General features: G+C 37.7%; 1 protein-coding gene across 6 annotated transcripts in view; it reads left to right on the top strand.

The window, feature by feature from the left end:
* Positions 1–20,805, top strand: part of LOC126755326 (uncharacterized) — a 117,405-nt gene that overhangs the window by 45,925 nt on the left and 50,675 nt on the right. For all 6 annotated transcript variants that reach the window (XM_050467818.1, XM_050467812.1, XM_050467814.1 and 3 more), the window contains exon 5: positions 640–1,811. In XM_050467818.1, the coding sequence (XP_050323775.1) occupies positions 640–1,811 (1,172 nt within the window). The remainder of the gene's footprint in view (positions 1–639; positions 1,812–20,805) is intronic.

Here is a 20,805-nt window from a genome sequence, read left to right as displayed (position 1 = left end):
CATTAAGTCGGGTGTCAGATTGCTCTACGGTTCTGGAGCTGCGTTTTATCTGTTTTGGCAATGTTTCGATTGAATGGTCCTTGGGAGTGAAAGAAGTATATTTTTTCACGTTCCAATAAGCTCATAATAGTAGCTTTTCCCATTTTTACAGTACATTCTCAATAGAAAAAACTGCACTTGCTTAGAACAAGCAAGACAAAGAAATGTCTGCAGATATTTCAATGATCAACCGAAAGCGCTCGTGATTGCCACAGAAACGAATTTTGTGCTTCTCGCCCCTCAAGTTTCGAATACTAAATTTGCAGTTATCTATTTTCTCCTTTGTCTTTTGTTCCGTAATTTTTTGTTTACCCAAAACTGGAACAATATTTAAAAAAAAATTTTCAAGAAGTTACTAATTGGAGTAAGAGATTTGGTAACAAACATTCTTTTATTTTTCCCAGACGAGTAACGCCTTTTCTGCGACACAAAGCCGAAAGCTGTACGCTCTTTCCTTGTAAGAATCTATCAAGACAAAGCCTAAACCATCTGAGAAATAAAGCAAATTTCTAATATTTATTTATAAACTGTGAAATTGATGGCTTCAGCATTACTAATCCTCTTTTACTTTCAACTCTTTCCCTCTTTTGTCATTTAAAGCCAAAAAGCCTGGAAGCCAAATCCCAGCCGAATATCACGCAAACCCACAATACGACACTTCCACTGTCAGATTGAATGCGCTGAGCAGTACTTCAGGCACGACAGTCCCACCCACCGTTGACACAGTGAAGCTGCAACAACAATACCCGGATCCACGCCCCTACGGCAACACCTTCGATGTAAGCGCACCGAAACATGAACACCTCACTGAGAGCAGTAAAAGCAAGCAACAACAACAAACACAGGACACAACCATCTCCAGCTCCACCGTCAACGGTGGCACTAAGCCGTACGCGCACGCCACCAAATCCTGGCAGAAGAAGAAGACCTACCAACAGCAGCAGAAACAAAAACACGAACAGCAAAAACAGCACCAACACAAACATGCACACGAGCACGCCGCATACTATGCCTACCCGCCGCCATCGTCGGTGTCGGCCAGCAAAATTCTCAGTTTCCCGGAGAACTTGCCATCTGTGTTGTATCACGACTACCGCACCGAGGAGCATCAGCACCATCAACATCAACATCACCAGCAGCACTTGAAGCATCAGCAGAAAAAGCTACAGCTGCTAATGCAACAGCAACAACAAAAACGCAAACAACAAATGCTACAGCACACACACGGCACGCGGAAGGGTGGCGAGCACCAGCCACCACAATATCAACACGACATTTTTGCGGGAAAACCGGCACCGGCGAGTGCATATGGCTCATCGCCACCAGTGTACACGGGCAGAGACAGCAGCAACTTGGAGCTGAGCGCCGACTGGGGGCTGGTTGGCGGCAATGAAAACATCTACGATGATGCCGAGGCCGACAGCGATATACTCCCCGAGCCGCCGACAAAGAAACCGAAAATGTCAGCCGCAGCAACAGCGGAAGCAACAACAAGTGCTGCTGAGCTGGTAACAACAACTGCTACCGGCAATATTACTGCCAGCCAAATACAGCTGGCCGTTGCTGTTGGCGCACAAGCGGCCGGACACGTGGGTGTGCAGCAGAGTGACAGCTTCGTCGGCGGCAACGAGAAGTCATTAAAAATGAATGCTGCTGATGCGTCGTCGCTTTCGCTATCCGCATCGTCCCCCACTTACTTCACGTCAACAACAACATCATCAGCTGTGGTTAACGCGGCCACACCAGCGAATCCAGCGTCCAACAAAATAACGGTAAGTGCAACTTGTATGTACAACTCTATTGCGTTGGCGACCCGACCGGCACGTGGAAGAGGCGACGGATGGCTCCATCCGCAGTGAAGTGAGTGACTGTGTGGGCGCTTGGGTTTGGTATTCATGTAATGCGACTGCGAATTATCACGGGGACAGCTCATAAATTCTTCGCATTTGAAGTGAAGTGGCTAAACTTTGTGGCAATTGCGCTCGTCGGTGCAGTTTGGCGAGTTAAGCGCTTTAATAGATAATGTCAATTGCCCTTCGCTTGAGCACCGACCTGGGAGTATTCGTTCTGAATTTTGCGAAAGTTCATGGTTGATCACCTTAAGGTGCATTGACGCATAGCGATAACCCTTTTCGTTCATTAAGGTGATTTGAGTAGATAAAAGTGACGCAAATATGAAATCTTTTGACCTCAGTTTAATTTTGAACACTCGCTGAACCCTTTGAAGTTACATAGATATTTAGCAAATTAGTTATATCCTTGTTCGTCTGTCCTTCTGTATATACGCGAAGTAGTCCCAAGTTTTTGAGATATAGATCTTAAATGTGGAAAACTTTTACTTTGATTTATAACTGGACTTAAGCCCATAGAAGCAAAGAACATAGATCTCTAGATCTCCGGGAGTTATAAAACCACATAGTAAGTGGTAATTTCCGTCCAATGCAAGAATGAGCACCTGCAGATCTCCACCTCACTTTCTTCCACACGAACGAACTCAATCTGATAATTAAGTAGTTTCTAGTGAGGATAGACAGTACTTGACTAACTTCGAGCGCACATTTAGAGTGCCTAGCACTAGAACTGCCGCTGTTGTTGTAGTTAATGCTCAAGTCCCTATAAGGGCCTACACTTCGAAGCAGTATATCTACTGCTACCTCAATGGCTGCCGCTTGTGTCTGTAATACAGTGGTCCGGTAGACTAAAGCTAAGCTTAAGGGCGAGCTCCTTAGAGAAAACTCCTTCTCTAATTTCTGTCCATTCTCCAACGACTTTTCGTCTTCCACGTATCTCCCGTCAGTATGTAAGCAAAAAAAAAACACAAAGAGTAGCCGCCGCGACACAATGGTTCAAAACTTGGACGGATTCAGTTTCAATAGCGTTTCGGACAAGGGATCCACACACAAATTCATTGAACAACTGTCTGTGCAAAGAGGAAGAAATCGTTTAGGTGCGTCAAAAAGAAACTCTAACTAATTCAGCTAGAAGAGAGAGGTGTAACTGACCTTAATCTTAAAAGATAGCTTTGTTTAACCTACAAATAACGCGTATGCTATGAGGACAAAACTGGATGAAGCCAAGTATTTAATCCATTGGCTGTATCGATCTTACTTCATTTGAAAAAGATAAAGAAGCTGTCGTACGTTTGGTTCTGTCGCTCAGAAATAAAACTTCTTGAGTTGGATATTAAATCTTGACAAGGCGTCTTGAATATATCAAATCTTTTGAATATCCATACATATGTGTGAGGTCCAAAGAATTTTCTTCTTGATTTCGCAATGGCGGGACACTTAGGAAAGAAGTGTTCATATGATTCGACATCATATTTTTCCAAGCAATATGCCTACCACGTGAACCCCAATGGGACAACTAGGAAAAATGTGAATGGTGCTGAGGGCGAAGAGCTAAGGACCTTTTACTATTTAACGTTGAACAGAAATATCTTAGGATTGTACAAATGCTAATAGCTGATCAGAACTCGCTATCTGAAGTGTAACCTGTTAAACAAGCTACATTATGTATGTGAACTGGTCCCTCAACTTTTAGGGTATCGTTCTCAAATTTTACATTTTTTGAAGCTGTTCATTTCCTGGAATAGCACTATAGCATATTCCTGTCATACAAACTGAACGATCAAATCCTTGTATGGAATCTTTTGCACTTCTGAAGTGTATTTTAGCTTCGGAACATCCACCCAGATGGAAGCGTCGGAGAGTCTATAAAGTATATACATATATAAATGATCAGTATGTTGAGCTGAGTCGATTTAGCCATGTCTATCTGTCTGTCTGTCCGTAAGTCAGTCCGTTCTTCCGTCTGTCTGTCTGTATATATACGAACTAGTCCCTCAGTTTTTAAGATATCCTTTCGAAATGTTGCAAACGTCATTTTCTCTTCAAGAAGCTGCTCATTTGTCGGAACTGCCAATATCGAACAACTATAACATACAGCTGCCATACAAACTGAACGATCGGAAAAAAGTTCTTGTATGGAAAACTTTTGCATTTGACAAGATATGTTCACGAAATTTGGTATAGATTATTTCCTAAGGCAACAATGTAATCTCCGAAAAAATTGTTCAGATCGGATTACTATAGCATATAGCTTCCATATAAACTGAACACATAGTTACTAAAAGTAATGCACCTGTGAAGGATATATCAGCTTCGGTGCAGCCAAAGTTAACATTTTTTCTTTTTTTTTTATTTTATATAAAAAAAATTGTAAATATCTAAAGACACAACAAATGAAGTTATCTGTCTGAACTGTCTAGCGGCTGATATGCATACATACATATGTATATAAAAAAATTTCGTTACCTACATCGTTGTGAAGTAATTTGGCATAAAAATTTTTATATTTTTGACAATAATAATTAGAAATTTAATCGTTTTCACCAAGCGTGTAGCTGAAATAGCAATTGCCCTTTGCAAAAACTCGCAAACGAACACACACACTCTCGGTACATGCCCAGCTGCCAGGCTTCATCAATTTCATTTACGCTAGATTGACAATAATGATAACGGCAAGCCATAATACACGTTTAGCAGACGGACGGAAGGAAGAAAAACGTCAGCCTTCATTTCCTTTTTTGGCTGGTGCCGCCGCTGCCTTTGCACAACCAACTCATAACCATTGGCTTAACATCACAACTAGCCACACACACATATACACGTTCGTCAGAAGCGAGCGCAAAAACATGACCAGCAACAGTGTCGGCATTTCAGCGGTAAACGGCGGAAAAGTGTAATGAAAATGGTGAAAATGAGGCTTGAATTCTGCCGGCGCAGCGACGTGTTGGTGCGAAGATCACAATCTGTGATGGCACTAAAAATAAACATTACACTTGGCTTCTGATTAATTGAATGAATACGACAGCGCGACTGACAACGTCAGCAAAGTTTGGCGAAGACGAATTAAGAGTTTCCCTTTGGGTTGGTTCAGGGTTAGTAAGCAGTTACATAAGTAAGTAGTATTGTTGAAAAGAGGAAAGATATGAAATTATTGTATGTTATGATTTAACTCACAACCTCAAATATAAGAACCTGTATATCATTCAGCTAACATTTATTTGAATTTATGTGAACAGTAACTTAATTAAAGATATCAATTAATTGATAAAAGGTTTTTCATTAAAAATTGAATTTCAACCCAAATTAAGGAAATTTTACGCCATAAGATTTTGGTACTATATGGTCGCTACTACCTACGCGGACCGTAGAAGCACCGCTTCTTTGTAATACCAAACCCCTTAGTATGGTCCAAGAATTCTTCATACATTAATAAAGCGCTTTGAGTCTATCACATATTTGTTGAGGCAGGGATTATTGATTCGAGCTAGTTATATTGACTTTCCGAAGGTGTGACAAAAAGGTGCTTCGACTTCAGTCTAGCAAAAGCTGGACAGTCGATTAGAATGTTTCCACCAGGCCTCGAGACGATTTGACAATTAACATCATTTTCAACTTCTAACCTCAACTCCAAAGGATAAAATGCCCAATTCATAACCAGTCTTGTATATAAAGTCAGCGAGGTCAAAGGTAATATTGCTGCTCTGCTATCGAAGTGGATTCTCAGGTTTCTGATGGCAGATATACTTTTGAGCAGTATATATACTGATACCCAACTAAGTCAAGAAGCTTACTGCTCCCTCTCTTTCACCCCGCCCGAGCAGTGGTAGGCTCGGACCAAATTATCAAAGATGCACTCGAAGTAACGAATGATTTCAACGCGTTCATCAGAGGGACTATGCATGTGAACAGTTTTCCTGAGTCTAACAGTAACCTTCGCAGCAAATTTAAAGTGTTTATATATAGTATATTTCGACATCATGATAATGGCACTTAGAGCAGGATTATGACAAAATGGATAAATTTTACCCATTCTCACTATTTGAAAATCAATAAAAAAGTGGATGCAACCACGTTATCTTCCTTAAGAAGATCTTTTATGGTACATTCCGTAAGCTTCTTTTGCTTTAGAATATGAAATAATAATGGAGGAAGGGTTGATACGGTGCAACTCTGAGCCAAAAGTAGTGGCAATCGAAAGCTTAGCGTCCATATATATCGAATACGATATGATAATATCGTTCCTGTCCACTTCTTACAAAATGTATCTTTCAATAGAGATATTAAAGGTAGATTAGATTTGTTCATAGGGCTGATTTCTCACAAAAAAGGAAACGAAGGAGTCCACTTTGAACATTAGTCCTCTGTGAACACCAAAACTGCCAGAGGGATCGCCTGACTTTTATAGATCAACGAAGAACATTCATCCTACTACAAATCTTTAAAAGATTCCAACCACTTTGCCAGGTTCGCCGATAGTGTGACTGCAGGGATATTATTATTTCAGTCTGACAAAAGTGCAGCTGATAAGAAAGTGTCTAGATTATTACACCTCGTCGTCTTCCATACTGCTTTACTGATGTGTAATACACCGTTTGTAAGCCTATTGGACAGTGCCCATTCAGAAACCTATGATGCGAAATGAATCTTACTAAGGAGTTCAGAGAACCTCTTGAGTTACTTATTGGCCCGAAGTATCTCTCAGCCGTACAAGTTTCGGTTAATAACCAGCGCTTGCCAAGCATATGAAAGGTCCAACTCTAGAACACAAAGTGACAGCAGAGTACCAGCATGATGTTAATCAGAAGAAATTAACAATAATCTTAACAGCTCTAATAAAATTACTCAACACTTTGCTATATTGTTTAGGTATATTGGGTATCATTGTTAGACTTGCATTAAATCTTTTGCAAAAACGACATTGAGTAAAAGTTGCAAAGTACATAGATGTTTGACAGCGTAATTGAGAACCCTACATATGTACGTCAACCACATCATTACCAGTTGAGACACTATAGGCTTACAAATATAATATTTGGTTACAATGGTGCGGTCCTCCATGAAATCGTTTCACAAGGTTAAATAACACTGTTCAACAGCATTTTTGGAACAGAATAGCGACCCTATAATTCTGAAAGAGTATTTTGAGTAGATCATTTTTGTAGAACAAACTTATGGTCCAGCACGTCTGAGTTTTTTTACAGTGGGTCAACAACTTTGGTCGAACAACTATATGAAAAAATATTGTAAGTTAATGTCTGAGAGAATTCTTATGGTCAGAGTTGTATTGTGGAATTGTATGAAGATTATTTTTGGGGAAGATCTTAACCCTCTAACTGGTTTCTTTTATAAATCAAACCCTTGAGAAAAAATCAAAAATATCTATTAAAAAAGGACATTTAAGGATTAAAATATTCTACTGTTTGGCGGAAAATTTCTGGGGTCCCCAAAGACAATAATCCCAAAAATGTTCCAACAGTGTAACCAGTAGGTTGCGTCAAGTTCATATGAAAGGTTCCGTCTAGTCAGCTGTGACACAAATCGGGTGTGATAAAATTAAGCATAATTGACTTACTAAGCAGTACATATGATGTGATTTTTACTAAAATTAATATAAAAAAGAACAATTAAATTAAATAAGCATGGCGGATTCTGTTTGCAAATTAAGAGATTGGTTTTGTTTTATTTGTGGACATTTTACGCACCTTCAAAGCAGAAGAAAGATATTCCCTACAATTGAAGAACCATATTTTCTTTTTTTTGGAATACGATTTTTATGTGAAGCTTGGATACCAAAAACTGTATGTACTACTTGCGAAAGTGGTCTTTTGACAAAGGCGGTACTAAGGCGCTGCCATTTTCTGCGCCTATTGTATGGAGTGAACCTGAAAATCACAAATCAGATACATGCTATTTCTGCGTAAATTACAAATTTGGTAGAAGCCAAAGGCATTTTTGTTCTACAAAAATGATCTACTCAACATACTCTTTCAGAATTATGGGGTCGCTATTCTGTTCCATTCAAAAAGTCTTCATTTGTTGGACAGTGTAATTTTTAAAGTGAAATTTATTATTTCATATCAACACTAAAACAATGGCTTAACAATGCTAGAAGAAAAACTAATGTTATTTGGTCACAATCTAAAAAATTCTGCTATTGAGAAAATTTCGCAATATAATATCGACTTCATTTAAAAATTCCGGATTAGAGTAACTGCTCAAATTTGTTTACCTTTGACAGCAAAAAAGTTGCCTTCAACCTGTTGATAAAAGCAAATAGGTATTTATTAGCCAGTTTCAAGTGTCAGCTAGCCCATACAATTGGAATGCTTCGTTAAATTTGCATATTTACTTAACTGCTTGTATTATTGCTTCATTAACACGTCTCCACCATTAGCACACTCACACTCGCTTTCGGGTACTATTCCAAATAGTATAACACCATTTAAACATTTAGATGTACAAGTATATTAGCACGCCTCCCTCGGCTCTATTCGCATTCAATTGCCGCCGAGCGTCTTTCAAGTTGTTCGGCTCATTGTCGGCACCCGCTGCCCCTCGTCGATTAATTCCAACAGCCATTTGACCTTAATTAAGCGAGAAATGGACATTGGCCGCAAACGTTTGCGATGAGCTCAATTGCTCGCTCGGCTGGCTTCAAGTGTTTCGGCTTGCTTAGCTTCAAGGCCGTTTTGCTCATTCTGCTCTGCTTTCGGCTTATTTCTTGTAATTTATTTTTATTTTTTGTGGAATTTGTTGTGGATATTGTGCAAGAATTATTAACGTTTATTGTGACACTTTCACGAAACATTAGGCGACTTTATGAGAAAAAAATTTTTGTTCATTCTAAATTAACTCGACCGACTTAGGTTCTTTGATGCTGGAATGAGAATAAAAATATTAATATTGTAATAGAGGGAAATTATTAGTTGCAGAAAGGAAGGACAAATTGAAAACGGCGAAATGGAATATGTATGTATATGTATTAGCCGACAATCTCTTTTTAAAAATGATCTTTGGGAAATGCTATTGCTTCTATCGCTTCTATCAATCAATCTGAAGACATATTTATAGCTGTGTATTTGGTTTAATGGTAGTGATTTTTTTCCTGCATAAAATACCAGCTTCGATTCGTCAGTCTACACATTTTTTGTGAATTACTTACTTAAATGGAAGTGAAAACTTCACTTGCTATTATCATCCCCACGTGGGAACGCTGTACTTTCTACGGCTTATAGAGTCAAGCGTAAAAGTATTCTATTTTTTTAGTCCTTGATTGAAAGTATAAAAGGACTCTTATTAACCAAGATCACATTATAAACCATGACATACTATGGAATTTGATTATCTCTCTTCAACAAGATGTTCGCATTTGTCAGAGATAACATTTACCAAATTTAAATTTAAATTTTATTCCATTGATGAACTATCCACCATCTGTCCACTAAACTGAAGAAGTCTGGAAGGGCTAAGTTCGTGTGTAACCAAACATTTTTTGACAACACGACATATTATTTGTAGAAAACGATACTCTCTGACTTTCATTAAGATACCTCACAGATTGATCTATATTAAATATGCAGCCGTCGGCACTGAAGTCCACATAATAAGTACATGGCAACTTTAAAAGTTATGGCCCGATTGTGAAAATTTTTAGACGTGCGACTTCATTTCACCCCAAGATGGGCACTCATAGTCCAATTTTGACATCACCTCCCACAGCTTTCAATACCAAACCCTCTTGGGAGCAAAGAACATGTTTACTAAATTTCTTCAAGATATTTTAGTTTCTACTTAGAGGCGGACACACAGACAATCACTCAGAGCTCAACTTGTTTTGTCATCCCGATTAGTTTTAGGTGATATAAACAACCGTTGGGTGAACAACACTATTAATACATAATCTATAGCAACATGTTGCCAGAGTATAAATATTTCCATTCGTCACCATATTGAATTCATCAAAGTCAGATATGAAAGCGAAAAAAAGTTGAGTAAAGTAAAGGAAGTGTAGGGATGGTTATTCTATTATATGTATTACCCATATTTATCGGAAAATAACCAGAATTATAAATACCTATATATTAACCCTTTTGTCGATTTCTGTGTGCAGGATTCTAGATTATATCCATTGAAAAGACAATTTAGGTATGCAAGGATTCTGGTCGCTTTAAGCGAATAAATAATTCCCTGCTCATTTTTGGAAATGACACTTCTTAAAAATTTAAAACATTAAATAAAAAATTAAAAAATATTTTAAAATCCCATATGTCCCTTATACAAGGTAAATTCCAAAGTAAACAGGACTTTTTAAAACTAGCGCCCCCTTGTGGCGCCATCTATATGTCGGCTGGTGCGTTAGAATCTGCTATCTTTATCGATTGCCCAGTGAGAATTTCATGACATTTCATTATGACATTGGAACTGAAGTTATTGCTTTTTAAGTGTCAGTGTGTTTGTATTATCGGTGCGAAAATGAGCTCCGAACAAAGATCCAACATTAAATTTTGTTTTAAAATTGGTAAAACTTCTACCGAAACGTTTCAATTGATGAAACATGCTTATGAAATCCGCGATCATGTCAAACCTGGGCCAAAATCAGAATCAAAATTATGTTCACGGAAATGGAATGATCATCTTCAAAACATCAACAAAACATTTGGTTTGTTCCGCACAAATTGACTGACGACCAAAAATTGCTCAGAATCCAATATTCGAAGGACATCATTGTGACCGATTATTTGACCGAAAATCACATTTTAACCATTAACCACTCACCGTATTCACCTGATATGGCACCGTGCGACTTTTTCCTTTTCGGAAAAATGCATTTGCCCATGAAAGGAAAGCGTTGTATGTCTCTGCCCAGTTGTATGTCTCTGCCCTCGTTGACTGCTGATGCACTTGGCGTTTTAACATGCTCGCTCTGCTTCACTACTACGTACGTACATGTGTGTCGTTGCTAACCGCTAACCTATTGGTGCACACTGTATGCCGACGACGCTATTCCGCTTGCTCGCTGCTTTGCTGACCGTTGTAGTTGCCGTTATATTCTGGCGTTCCAACGGTATCACTTAACGCCATCTAGGACTGCAGGTACAGTTCCACGAATTTTAGGAAGCCGTACCCCTGACGTGTACTTTGTGCCTTGCCGCACGTATGCCCGTTGGTTTTTCTATTACCAATCACTTTTTGGAACCGCACGACTTTTCCTTTCTTTTTCGATTTTAGTTTGTGCAACGACTCACTGCTTCTTTACTGTCACAATTTCCAACTTTTAAACGAAATTTCTACCGCGGCTCAACTTTTGGTCATATACTGTATTCGTTTATTTGATATTTTCCACACAACTTGTATTTAACCTAGTTTTTTCGCATCTCACTTCTTTGCACAGTTCTTTTATAAACACTACGCCAAACCGCTTTATGCAATCACACACAAAACCACTTATGTATTTGTTTCTACGCATATAAAATGCGTCTCTTCTTTTAGTCTTCTCAACAATTTGTGCGACCAAAAAGGAAAAAACCGCAGGCACTCACTGTTCACTTTTCCCGGGGTAATCGCACTCGGGCGATCCCGGTTGAGCCCCCACTTGTAGGATTTTTTAAAAAAATGAAATACGACGCACTTATTTTCGACTTTTGTTTATTGAATCCACTGTTTTTTCCTATTTAGGAATTGTACTTATATAGTATTTTACGCTAATACAATTTCACTTTATACTCTATACTTGATATATGTAATTAAACTCGAACATTGAAATTTACTCTACACTGTACTTAAATTGTCTTTTAACTGAACTCGATGACCTTTAGTGGGGCGAGGCACTTCCTCACTCAACGGCGTTGTAATCAGGAATGATCGAATAATATAAAAATGATGGACGCTAAGCTTTACCGCCCGCAGTTTTTCGTAATCCACAGTTGGCATCCACTATTTGACATTCGGATAAGCGGTTGCCACTTATCTGTCAATTTGGATAAACTATGGAATACCATCTCAATTTTAATCCCACATACATATATACATATTTAAAGTTGCTATAATGGGTCATCAGCCTATAACAATACATGTCAAGTTTGAAAATTTTGTATTGAAAGTAAAAGCTTTGGCCTTCAATTCCGAATTTTTGAAATCACGATTTATGGGCTCTGACGCCTGAAACTGTCACACAATATAACCTTTGAGCTCAGATACAAATAAAGACGTACTATTAACTTATATACTTGTATGTAGTAAAATACAAGGAAAGTAAACAACGGTAAACCATATATGATTTAAATAAAACTCAGAAGAGCGTGATCGTAATCGCTAAGCTCATTTCACGCTGCCATGCTTATCAGCAAAAACACAAATATTATGAACATTTGCATGTATACGAGTATATGCCCGAACATCATGAGGCTATTAATGCGGAAAATAAAGAACACACATATCTCATCCACACACACACACACACATGCATACATACGCAATCGTTTGTTAAAGCCCTGACGAAAGTAAACAGCAGCAGCCGTCAATTATATTTGTATGTGTGCGCGATTTCTGGCGCTTAGGCCGCATTTCTGCTCATCAATTTTCTCGCACACATGACATTACTCCCTAAAGTATGCTTAAACCACGAGCACTTTCCATATCGGCGCCTCTCGTGCAGTAAATTGCCGTAAAGCAGCTTCGACGCAGTTCAACTCACGAACGCGGAAAACTTTTAGCTCAGCTATAGGCAATATGTCAGTGTTTGCATGTATATGTAAGTTTGCTAATTTGTTTGTGTATGTGTGTGTATTATGCGCGATCTGGCAGTGGTGTTGCAATCTCATCTGCAATTTCATTGAAATCAGGCAGCAAAGGACATTAAGTGCTCCCTCACACACACACACACACTCATAGCCACTCGCAGTTACGCTCATGCGAACTTGCATTCACACCCGCTCACCCGTCCGACACAATTAGCACGATTGCGCGTACAACAAACCAAATTAGTCAATCGACGTATGCCGCTGCGGTTGGCGGTTTGATGGCGGCTGTTGTTGGTGTTGCATGGCATTGTTGTTTTTGTCGCTTTAGTTAAGAGTGATGCAACAGCGACTAAAAGTAATGCTATGAGTAACGGAATTTAATTACAAGCGTGTTGTGTACGTGGAAATCTGGTATTCGCCGTGATTGCCAGAAGTTTTGGTTGCTCTTGTGTATGTGCCCTTGTGTATGTGCCTGTTTTTCGAGTAATTGGCAACGCTGTCTGCCTGTATTTGGTGTTAATAGCTCGCTATTTGACGCGAAAAAATATAAGATCGATCGCATTCAATAAGAAAAATCGCAACATCGACGAGATTTGTCAACTAAAAGCTGTTGGATCCATCCAGCTCATTGTATCGTTGTATTAACAGAACTGAGAAGATAACGCTCGTCTCACACAAGTAGTAAATGGCCATGGATGTCTCTAAAGTAGTATTACTAGCCGTATACTGGAGGTATAGCACTTAACCTTCTGAGGAAATAAAAACTCTATGCTTCAAGAAGAATTTTCGTATAGTTTGAAGCAAATAATGAAATGGTTTGGGATGTTTTATACCTCGTCAGAAAGTCGATCGAGTTGTTGAACGTTTTATGAGTTCCGTAAAAAGGCAGACAAAGCAGCTGAAGAATTAATTGTGATAAAAATATGGCGATTTTCTATTTAATAAGATTTATTTATTATAATTTTCTCGTAAAGTCTAAAATATTGGTATCATCAAAATATTTAAATTATAATCCCTTATCCAAAATAAAGTTACCGGAAAATTATAACTTAAATTAAGAGCTATCCGGAGCTTGACAAAACAGTCAAGCTTCAATGATAATCGTAAACAAAAGCTTTCCATTTAATTTGTTAATATCAAAGGTATATTTCTGTCAAAAAATTTCAAGACAAAAAAAGGAACAAATCTAGTCTACCTTTCCCTCATTATCCCCAGTAAGTATAAAAAATATATTATGCTTTATCAATAAATTAGTGTAGAGACTATCTGTCGGAGTAGTGTTATAACTCTGTCATTATTAAAGTCAAAAATATTTCACTTTTGGCTAAGATTTTTCCTGTCTTCGAAATACTTTGCATAAACACTTTTTGTGATGGCCTTCAGCTTCTTCGGTGAATTTTGTTTTATCTCTTTGATCGACTGAAAACGGGTTCCACGGGGCAGCAATTTCGGTTTGGGGAACCAGAAAAAATCACACGGAGTCAATTCTGGTGAATAGGGTGGTTGGTCGTTGATATTCATTGGGCTTTTGGCTCCAAATTCGGTCACAATCGTGGCTCGATGCGATGGTGCATTACCATTGTGTAAAATGTATGAATTGTTCTTCCACATTTCCGGCCATTTACGATGGATGTTCTCACGCAAACGCCTCAATAGGGCCAAATAGAACCCCTTATTTACCGTCTGTCCTTCCGGAACAAATTCATGATACACCAAACCACGAATATTGAAAAAAAACCATGAGCATCACCTTGATTTTTAAGCGGCTTTGGCGTGGGTTTTTTGAATTCAGCTCGTTTTGTTTCTTCCATTCTGATAATTGATTGTTGACTTGCTTGCTTGTCACACTCATAAGCCCATGTCTCATCGGCAGTTATAATGCTCTCTCCATGAACCTGGGATTGGAATTCGCACTATCACACATCCCAAAACGACCTGTTTAAAGTACTACTTTTTGAAAAGAATTCACCTTTATTGGGACGAGTCGAGTGAGAACGCTTTTCATATCCAAAATAGCCACCAAAACCATTCAAACGAGAGATGTCGATGCTCTCTTGCCATCTCTCTGTCGCTTGCTTGACTATTTTCAAGCACCATATCCTTCACCAGTTGAAGAGGTCGAAGGTCGTCCAGAACGGGGCATGTCTTCAACGATCTCTCGACCGTCTTTCTACCGCTCTTGGGCTTATGTTTTTGATAAAACTGAATCACCGTAAGCCTTTTCCCAATTCGCAACATAATCTTCTATATATTATTCTAAGACAAGGCGCTTATTTCCAGAGATCTACAAAACGTACAGAGACAAATAATACATCAAATTAAAGTGTGCGATCTGAAACTTTGCACAAATTTTACAGCTTTTAAATTCATTGAACCACTTTTGATATATTTGCGTTTAAAGTTCTTCAATTTTTACATTAAGAAGCGCTGCTTACTACAGAAAAGAGCATATATGTAAGAGAATGAATAACTAAAAATGCTTCTGTAATTTGCTTTCGTTACACACATACCCACATACGCGAAGGCGCAAGTGCGAAATCTAACAACAACAATGTTGTCTGCTCGGTAGCAAAATGACAATAAGCATAGATAACTTGATACGAGACTCTTTGGTTCGAGAGAGAGCTGTCAAAACTCGCATTTTTTATAACATTTGCCAATGATGCCACTGCTGAAAAGTATTAACTTGGGTATTTAATAAATTATACAAAACACTAAATTAAACACTTTGAAAATGCATACATACATATATATGTAAATGCTAAAATGCAAAATCATTAATTAATTTACATAAACATTTATTTTGCCAAAATATGTTCGCACAGTTTCATTTCACACTAATTTCGTCAAGTAATTATAGCGCTGCTTTTCTGGCATCCCGCCTTTTTCACTAACTGCTGGTTGACGGCACCCTGATTGTGTTTTGTTGCCAGCTCAGAAAACAGATCAGCTGCAAGCGAGAGAGCAAGAAAAGAGATTCTAATCAAGTTATCTATGACAATAAGAGAATGACGAATATTACAAATTACAAATGTTTGATTTGGCATGTGCACTGGTACATATGTATGTACATATATATGCACGCGCTAAGGCGCTATCTACGATTTGACATGCGCTCTCTTCTATGTTGCACGAACATGTATGTACGAGCTAAGGAACACTGCGCTTTGACATGCGCACTCTACTTTGTTTTATATTCACACATACATACTTACAAACATGTGTATGTATGTAAGTATAAACATACTTACAAACATGTATATACATTAGGGTGATTCAAAAAAATTTTTTTTTTTTTTTTCAATTGGTACTCGCAAAAATAGGTTCCTAGACACCTCTAAGAAAGCCTCTCCAAATATGAGTTTTTAATTGTAACGGGAAGGTCCTCCGCCTAACGGTTTTCTATTTTTTCTTATTATCAGATAGAAAAATTTATATCTCGCTTCCAACTACTTGAAAAAATATCTTGTTAATTAGGTTTTGTAGGAAATTGAATGCTCTAAAATATGGTCTCTTATGATTTTTTCGTAAACCCAACCGTTTAAAAGATATTAACGGTTGAAATTTGACTATTTTTTGGAAAAATTCTTTATTTCTTATTAATTTTATAACTCAATGAAAAAAAATTATTATGAATGATAAAACACATAGTTTTGTAGGAAATTTACTGCTCTATAAAAATGGTCTACTATGATTTTTCGATTAAGTTAAACGTTTACGAGATATTCATCGTCAAACATCAATGCATATTAAGGTGGATCAAAAAAAAAAATTTTTAATATCTTTTAAACGGTTGGGTTTACGAAAAAATCATAAGAGACCATATTTTAGAGCATTCAATTTCCTACAAAACCTAATTAACAAGATATTTTTTCAAGTAGTTGGAAGCGAGATATAAATTTTTCTATCTGATAATAAGAAAAAATAGAAAACCGTTAGGCGGAGGACCTTCCCGTTACAATTAAAAACTCATATTTGGAGAGGCTTTCTTAGAGGTGTCTAGGAACCTATTTTTGCGAGTACCAATTGAAAAAAAAAAAAAAATTTTTTTGAATCACCCTAATATACATACATACAGCTGTGTTCAAAATAATAGGAGTGCCCCTGAGAAAAATATTTAACCCAAAAAATTTATCATGTCAGACCATGAACGTCAAGCATTTTTTATGAAATACTTCTAACGGTATTCCGCGAGTAAAACACAAAGCACAAACTTCAGCTGTTTACATTATTTCCAATGTTATGAGTTCAAATCTGTGTAGGTCACTGAATTGCGCTGTTCATAAAAATAGGAGTGTGAGCTACCAAGCGGTATAATACATTTTTTTTAAACCAAATCTGTAAAAAACTTAAAAGTAAGTACAAAAGAATAAAAAGGATGGGATTTTTTAAAGGATAAGTCATTTATTTTAATTAATGGGTAGAGAAAAACATCGCAGCGACAAAAAGCGTGAAATCATTAAAAATCTTAGAAAACAAGTAAGGAAGGGCTAAGTTCGGGTGTCACCGAACATTTTATACTCTCGCATGATAAAGTGATAATCGAGATTTCATTATACGTCATTTACATATTTTTTCAAATACCGTATTTTTGTAAAGTTTTATTCCGCTCTCATCATTGGTTCCTAATGTACTCGTATATATTATACAGAAAAGGCATCAGATGGAATTCAAAATAGCGTTATATTGGAAGAAGGCGTGGTTGTGAACCGATTTCACCTATATTTTGTACATGTCATCAGGGTGTTAAGAAAATATTATATACCGAATTTCATTGAAATCGGTCTAGTAGTTCCTGAGATATGGTTTTTGGTCCATAAGTGGGCGAGGCCACGCCCATTTTCAATTTTTAAAAAACGCCTGGGTGCAGCTTCCTTCTGCAATTTCTTCCGTAAAATTTTGTGTTTCTGACGTTTTTTGTTAGTCCGTTAACGCACTTTTAGTGATTTTCAACATAACCTTTGTATGGGAGGTGGGCGTGGTTATTATCCGATTTCTTCCATTTTTTAAATGTATATGGAAATGCCTGAATAAAACGACTCTGTAGAGTTTGGTTGATATAGCTATAGTAGTTTCCGAGATATGTACAAAAAACTTAGTAGGGGGCGGGGCCACGCCCACTTTTCAAAAAAATTACGTCCAAATATGACCCTCCCTAATGCGATCCTTTGTGCCAAATTTTACTTTAATATCTTTATTTATGGCTTAGTTATGACACTTTATAGGTTTTCGGTTTCCGCCATTTTGTGGGCGTGGCAGTGGGCCGATTTTGCCCATCTTCGAACTTAACCTTCTTATGGAGCCAAGAAATACGTGTACCAAGTTTCATCAAGATATTTCAATTTTTACTCAAGTTACAGCTTGCACGGACGGACGGGCGGACAGACGGACGGACAGACGGACGGACGGACAGACGAGACAGACATCCGGATTTCAACTCTACTCGTCACCCTGATCACTTTGGTATATATAACCCTATATCTGACTCTTTTAGTTTTAGGACTTACAAACAACCGTTATGTGAACAAAGTTATAATACTCTCCTTAGCAACTTTGTTGCGAGAGTATAAAAACGGGAAAACTTATAAAGAAATTAAAGAAATACTCGGGTGCTCTGATCAAATGATGTCAAATTCCATGTCCTACAAAAATAAACCCGAAACACGTGGACGAAAACGCAAAACTACTTAGGTAATCGATCGACGCATACTCCAGTCGTCTAAAAAAGATCCCAAAGCGGCGTCTTGAGTAATAAAAAAGCGTCTAGAACTTGATGTTACTGCCGTAACAGTTCGTAGGCGTTTTTTGGAATATAATTTATTTGCGCGGATTCCGCGAAAAAACTCTTTGTTGACAAAGAAACATAATTAGAGCACGGCTTCTATTCGCCAAGGAACATGGCAACTGGCAACCGGAGAAATGGAAAAATATTTTGCGGACAGAGGAATGTAAGGTAGCTTTATTTGGTGGCCCAGGGTATAGGCAGTATATCCGTCGTCCACCAAATACGGAATATAATCCGCAAACCACTCTTAAGACCGTCAAACATGGTAGTGCATGGTGGGAAAGTTTCTCGTGCAACGGCGTGGTACCAATCCATCTGATAAAAGAAACCATGGATCAATACGTGTATGTGGATATATTGAAAAAAGTTATACTGCCATTCACGGAATGAAATATACCATTAAAGTGGTTGTTTCAGCAAGATAAAGACCCGAAACATGCAAGCAAATCTGCGAAGGAATAGCTTCGGGTCAATAAAGTTGAGGTTATATCGTGGTCTGCTCAGTCGCCTGACCTTAATTCCATAGAAAACTTTTGGGCAGATATTAAAAAAGGTGTTGCTGACTGTAGATTATCAAATACAAGGAAATTATGGAGCACAGTCCACGAGGTATGGCAGCAAATCCCGATGAAAAGGTGTCGGGATCTGATCGATCCCATGTTCCGCAAATCTACAGCAGTAATAAAAAAATGGCGTTTACTCTACTAAATATTAACTAAACTTACTTATATACTAGTGATAATTTCCAATTTTTTAATTTTTTTTTAGTTTTATTGCATTTTGTGATGCACTCCTATTATTTTGAACACCGAATTTTTGAGGTTGTTATTTAAATAATTAATTTTTTTTTTATTTACTGTGTATTACTAAAAATTTAAAAGTGCATACAAAGACTACATAAAATGAACAATTCGTGGATAAAAAAATAAATTAATAAAATTCATGTTTTTGTTGAAAAACATCACTTTGTATTTTATGTTGTGATGCACTCCTATTATTTTGAACACAACTGTATGTATGGGCGAAGACGCAAGTGCAAAATCTAACAGAAATATTGTTGTCGGCGTTATTTTGATTAGAAGTGTTATTGCTTTGAGTCAGTTCAGTTTTCTTCCAAAAGTCAAGGCGGCTATTACCAGCGAATACACACATACTACATCGAATTTCAGTTCAGATTCAGATTAATTATTAAAAATAAAATGCCAAACCAAAGGCGAATTAGACGAAAAAGGAGTTTAACAGGTCGAAGAGAAGAGGTAAATGTTATAGATAACAAGTAAGGAAGGGCTAAGTTCGGGTGTCACCGAACATTTTATACTCTCGCATGATAAAGTGATAATCGAGATTTCATAATACGTCATTTACATATTTTTCAAATACCGTATTTTTGTAAAGTTTTATTCCGCTATCATCATTGGTTCCTAATGCATGTACTCGTATTATACAGAAAAGGCATCAGTTGGAATTCAAAATAGCGTTATATTGGAAGAAGACGTGGTTGTGAACCGATTTCACCCATATTTCGTACATGTCATCAGGGTGTTAAGAAAATATTATATACCAAATTTCATTGAAATCGGTCAAATAGTTCCTGAGATATGGTTTTTGTCCATAAGTGGGCGACGCCACGCCCATTTTCAATTTTTAAATAAAAGCCTGGATGCAGCTTCCTTCTGCAATTTCTTCCGTAAAATTTAGTGTTTCTGACGTTTTTTGTTAGTCGGTTAACGCACTTTTAGTGATTTTCAACATAACCTTTGTATGGGAGGTGGGCGTGGTTATTATCCGATTTCTTCCATTTTTGAACTGTATATGGAAATGCCTGAAGAAAACGACTCTGTAGACTTTGGTTGACATAGCTATAGTCGTTTCCGAGATATGTACAAAAAGCTTAGTAGGGGCGGGGCCACCCCCACTTTTCCAAAAAATTGCGTCCACATATGCCCCTCCCTAATGCGATCCTTTGTGTCAAATTTCACTTTAGTATCTTTATTTATGGCTTAGTTATGACACTTTATAGGTTTTCGGTTTCCGCCATTTTGTGGGCGTGGCAGTGGACCGATTTTGCCCATCTTCGAACTGAACCTTCTTATCGAGCCAAGGAATACGTGTACCAAGTTTCATCATGATATCTCAATTTTTACTCAAGTTACAGCTTGCACGGACGGACGGACAGACGGACGGACGGACAGACAGACATCCGGATTTCGACTCTACTCGTCACCCTGATCACTTTGGTATATATAACCCTATATCTGACTCTTTTAGTTTTAGGACTTACAAACAACCGTTATGTGAACAAAACTATAATACTCTCCTTAGCAACATTGTTGCGAGAGTATAAAAAGGAATTTTTAATTGTTAATGTATGTATGTATATGAATGGACCTGT

Source organism: Bactrocera neohumeralis, chromosome 4 (genome assembly GCF_024586455.1).
Source record: "Bactrocera neohumeralis isolate Rockhampton chromosome 4, APGP_CSIRO_Bneo_wtdbg2-racon-allhic-juicebox.fasta_v2, whole genome shotgun sequence".
NCBI classification, from domain to species: domain Eukaryota; kingdom Metazoa; phylum Arthropoda; class Insecta; order Diptera; family Tephritidae; genus Bactrocera; species Bactrocera neohumeralis.
The sequence above is the reverse complement of the archived record's forward strand: the minus strand, read 5'-3'. Positions and strand labels throughout refer to the sequence as shown.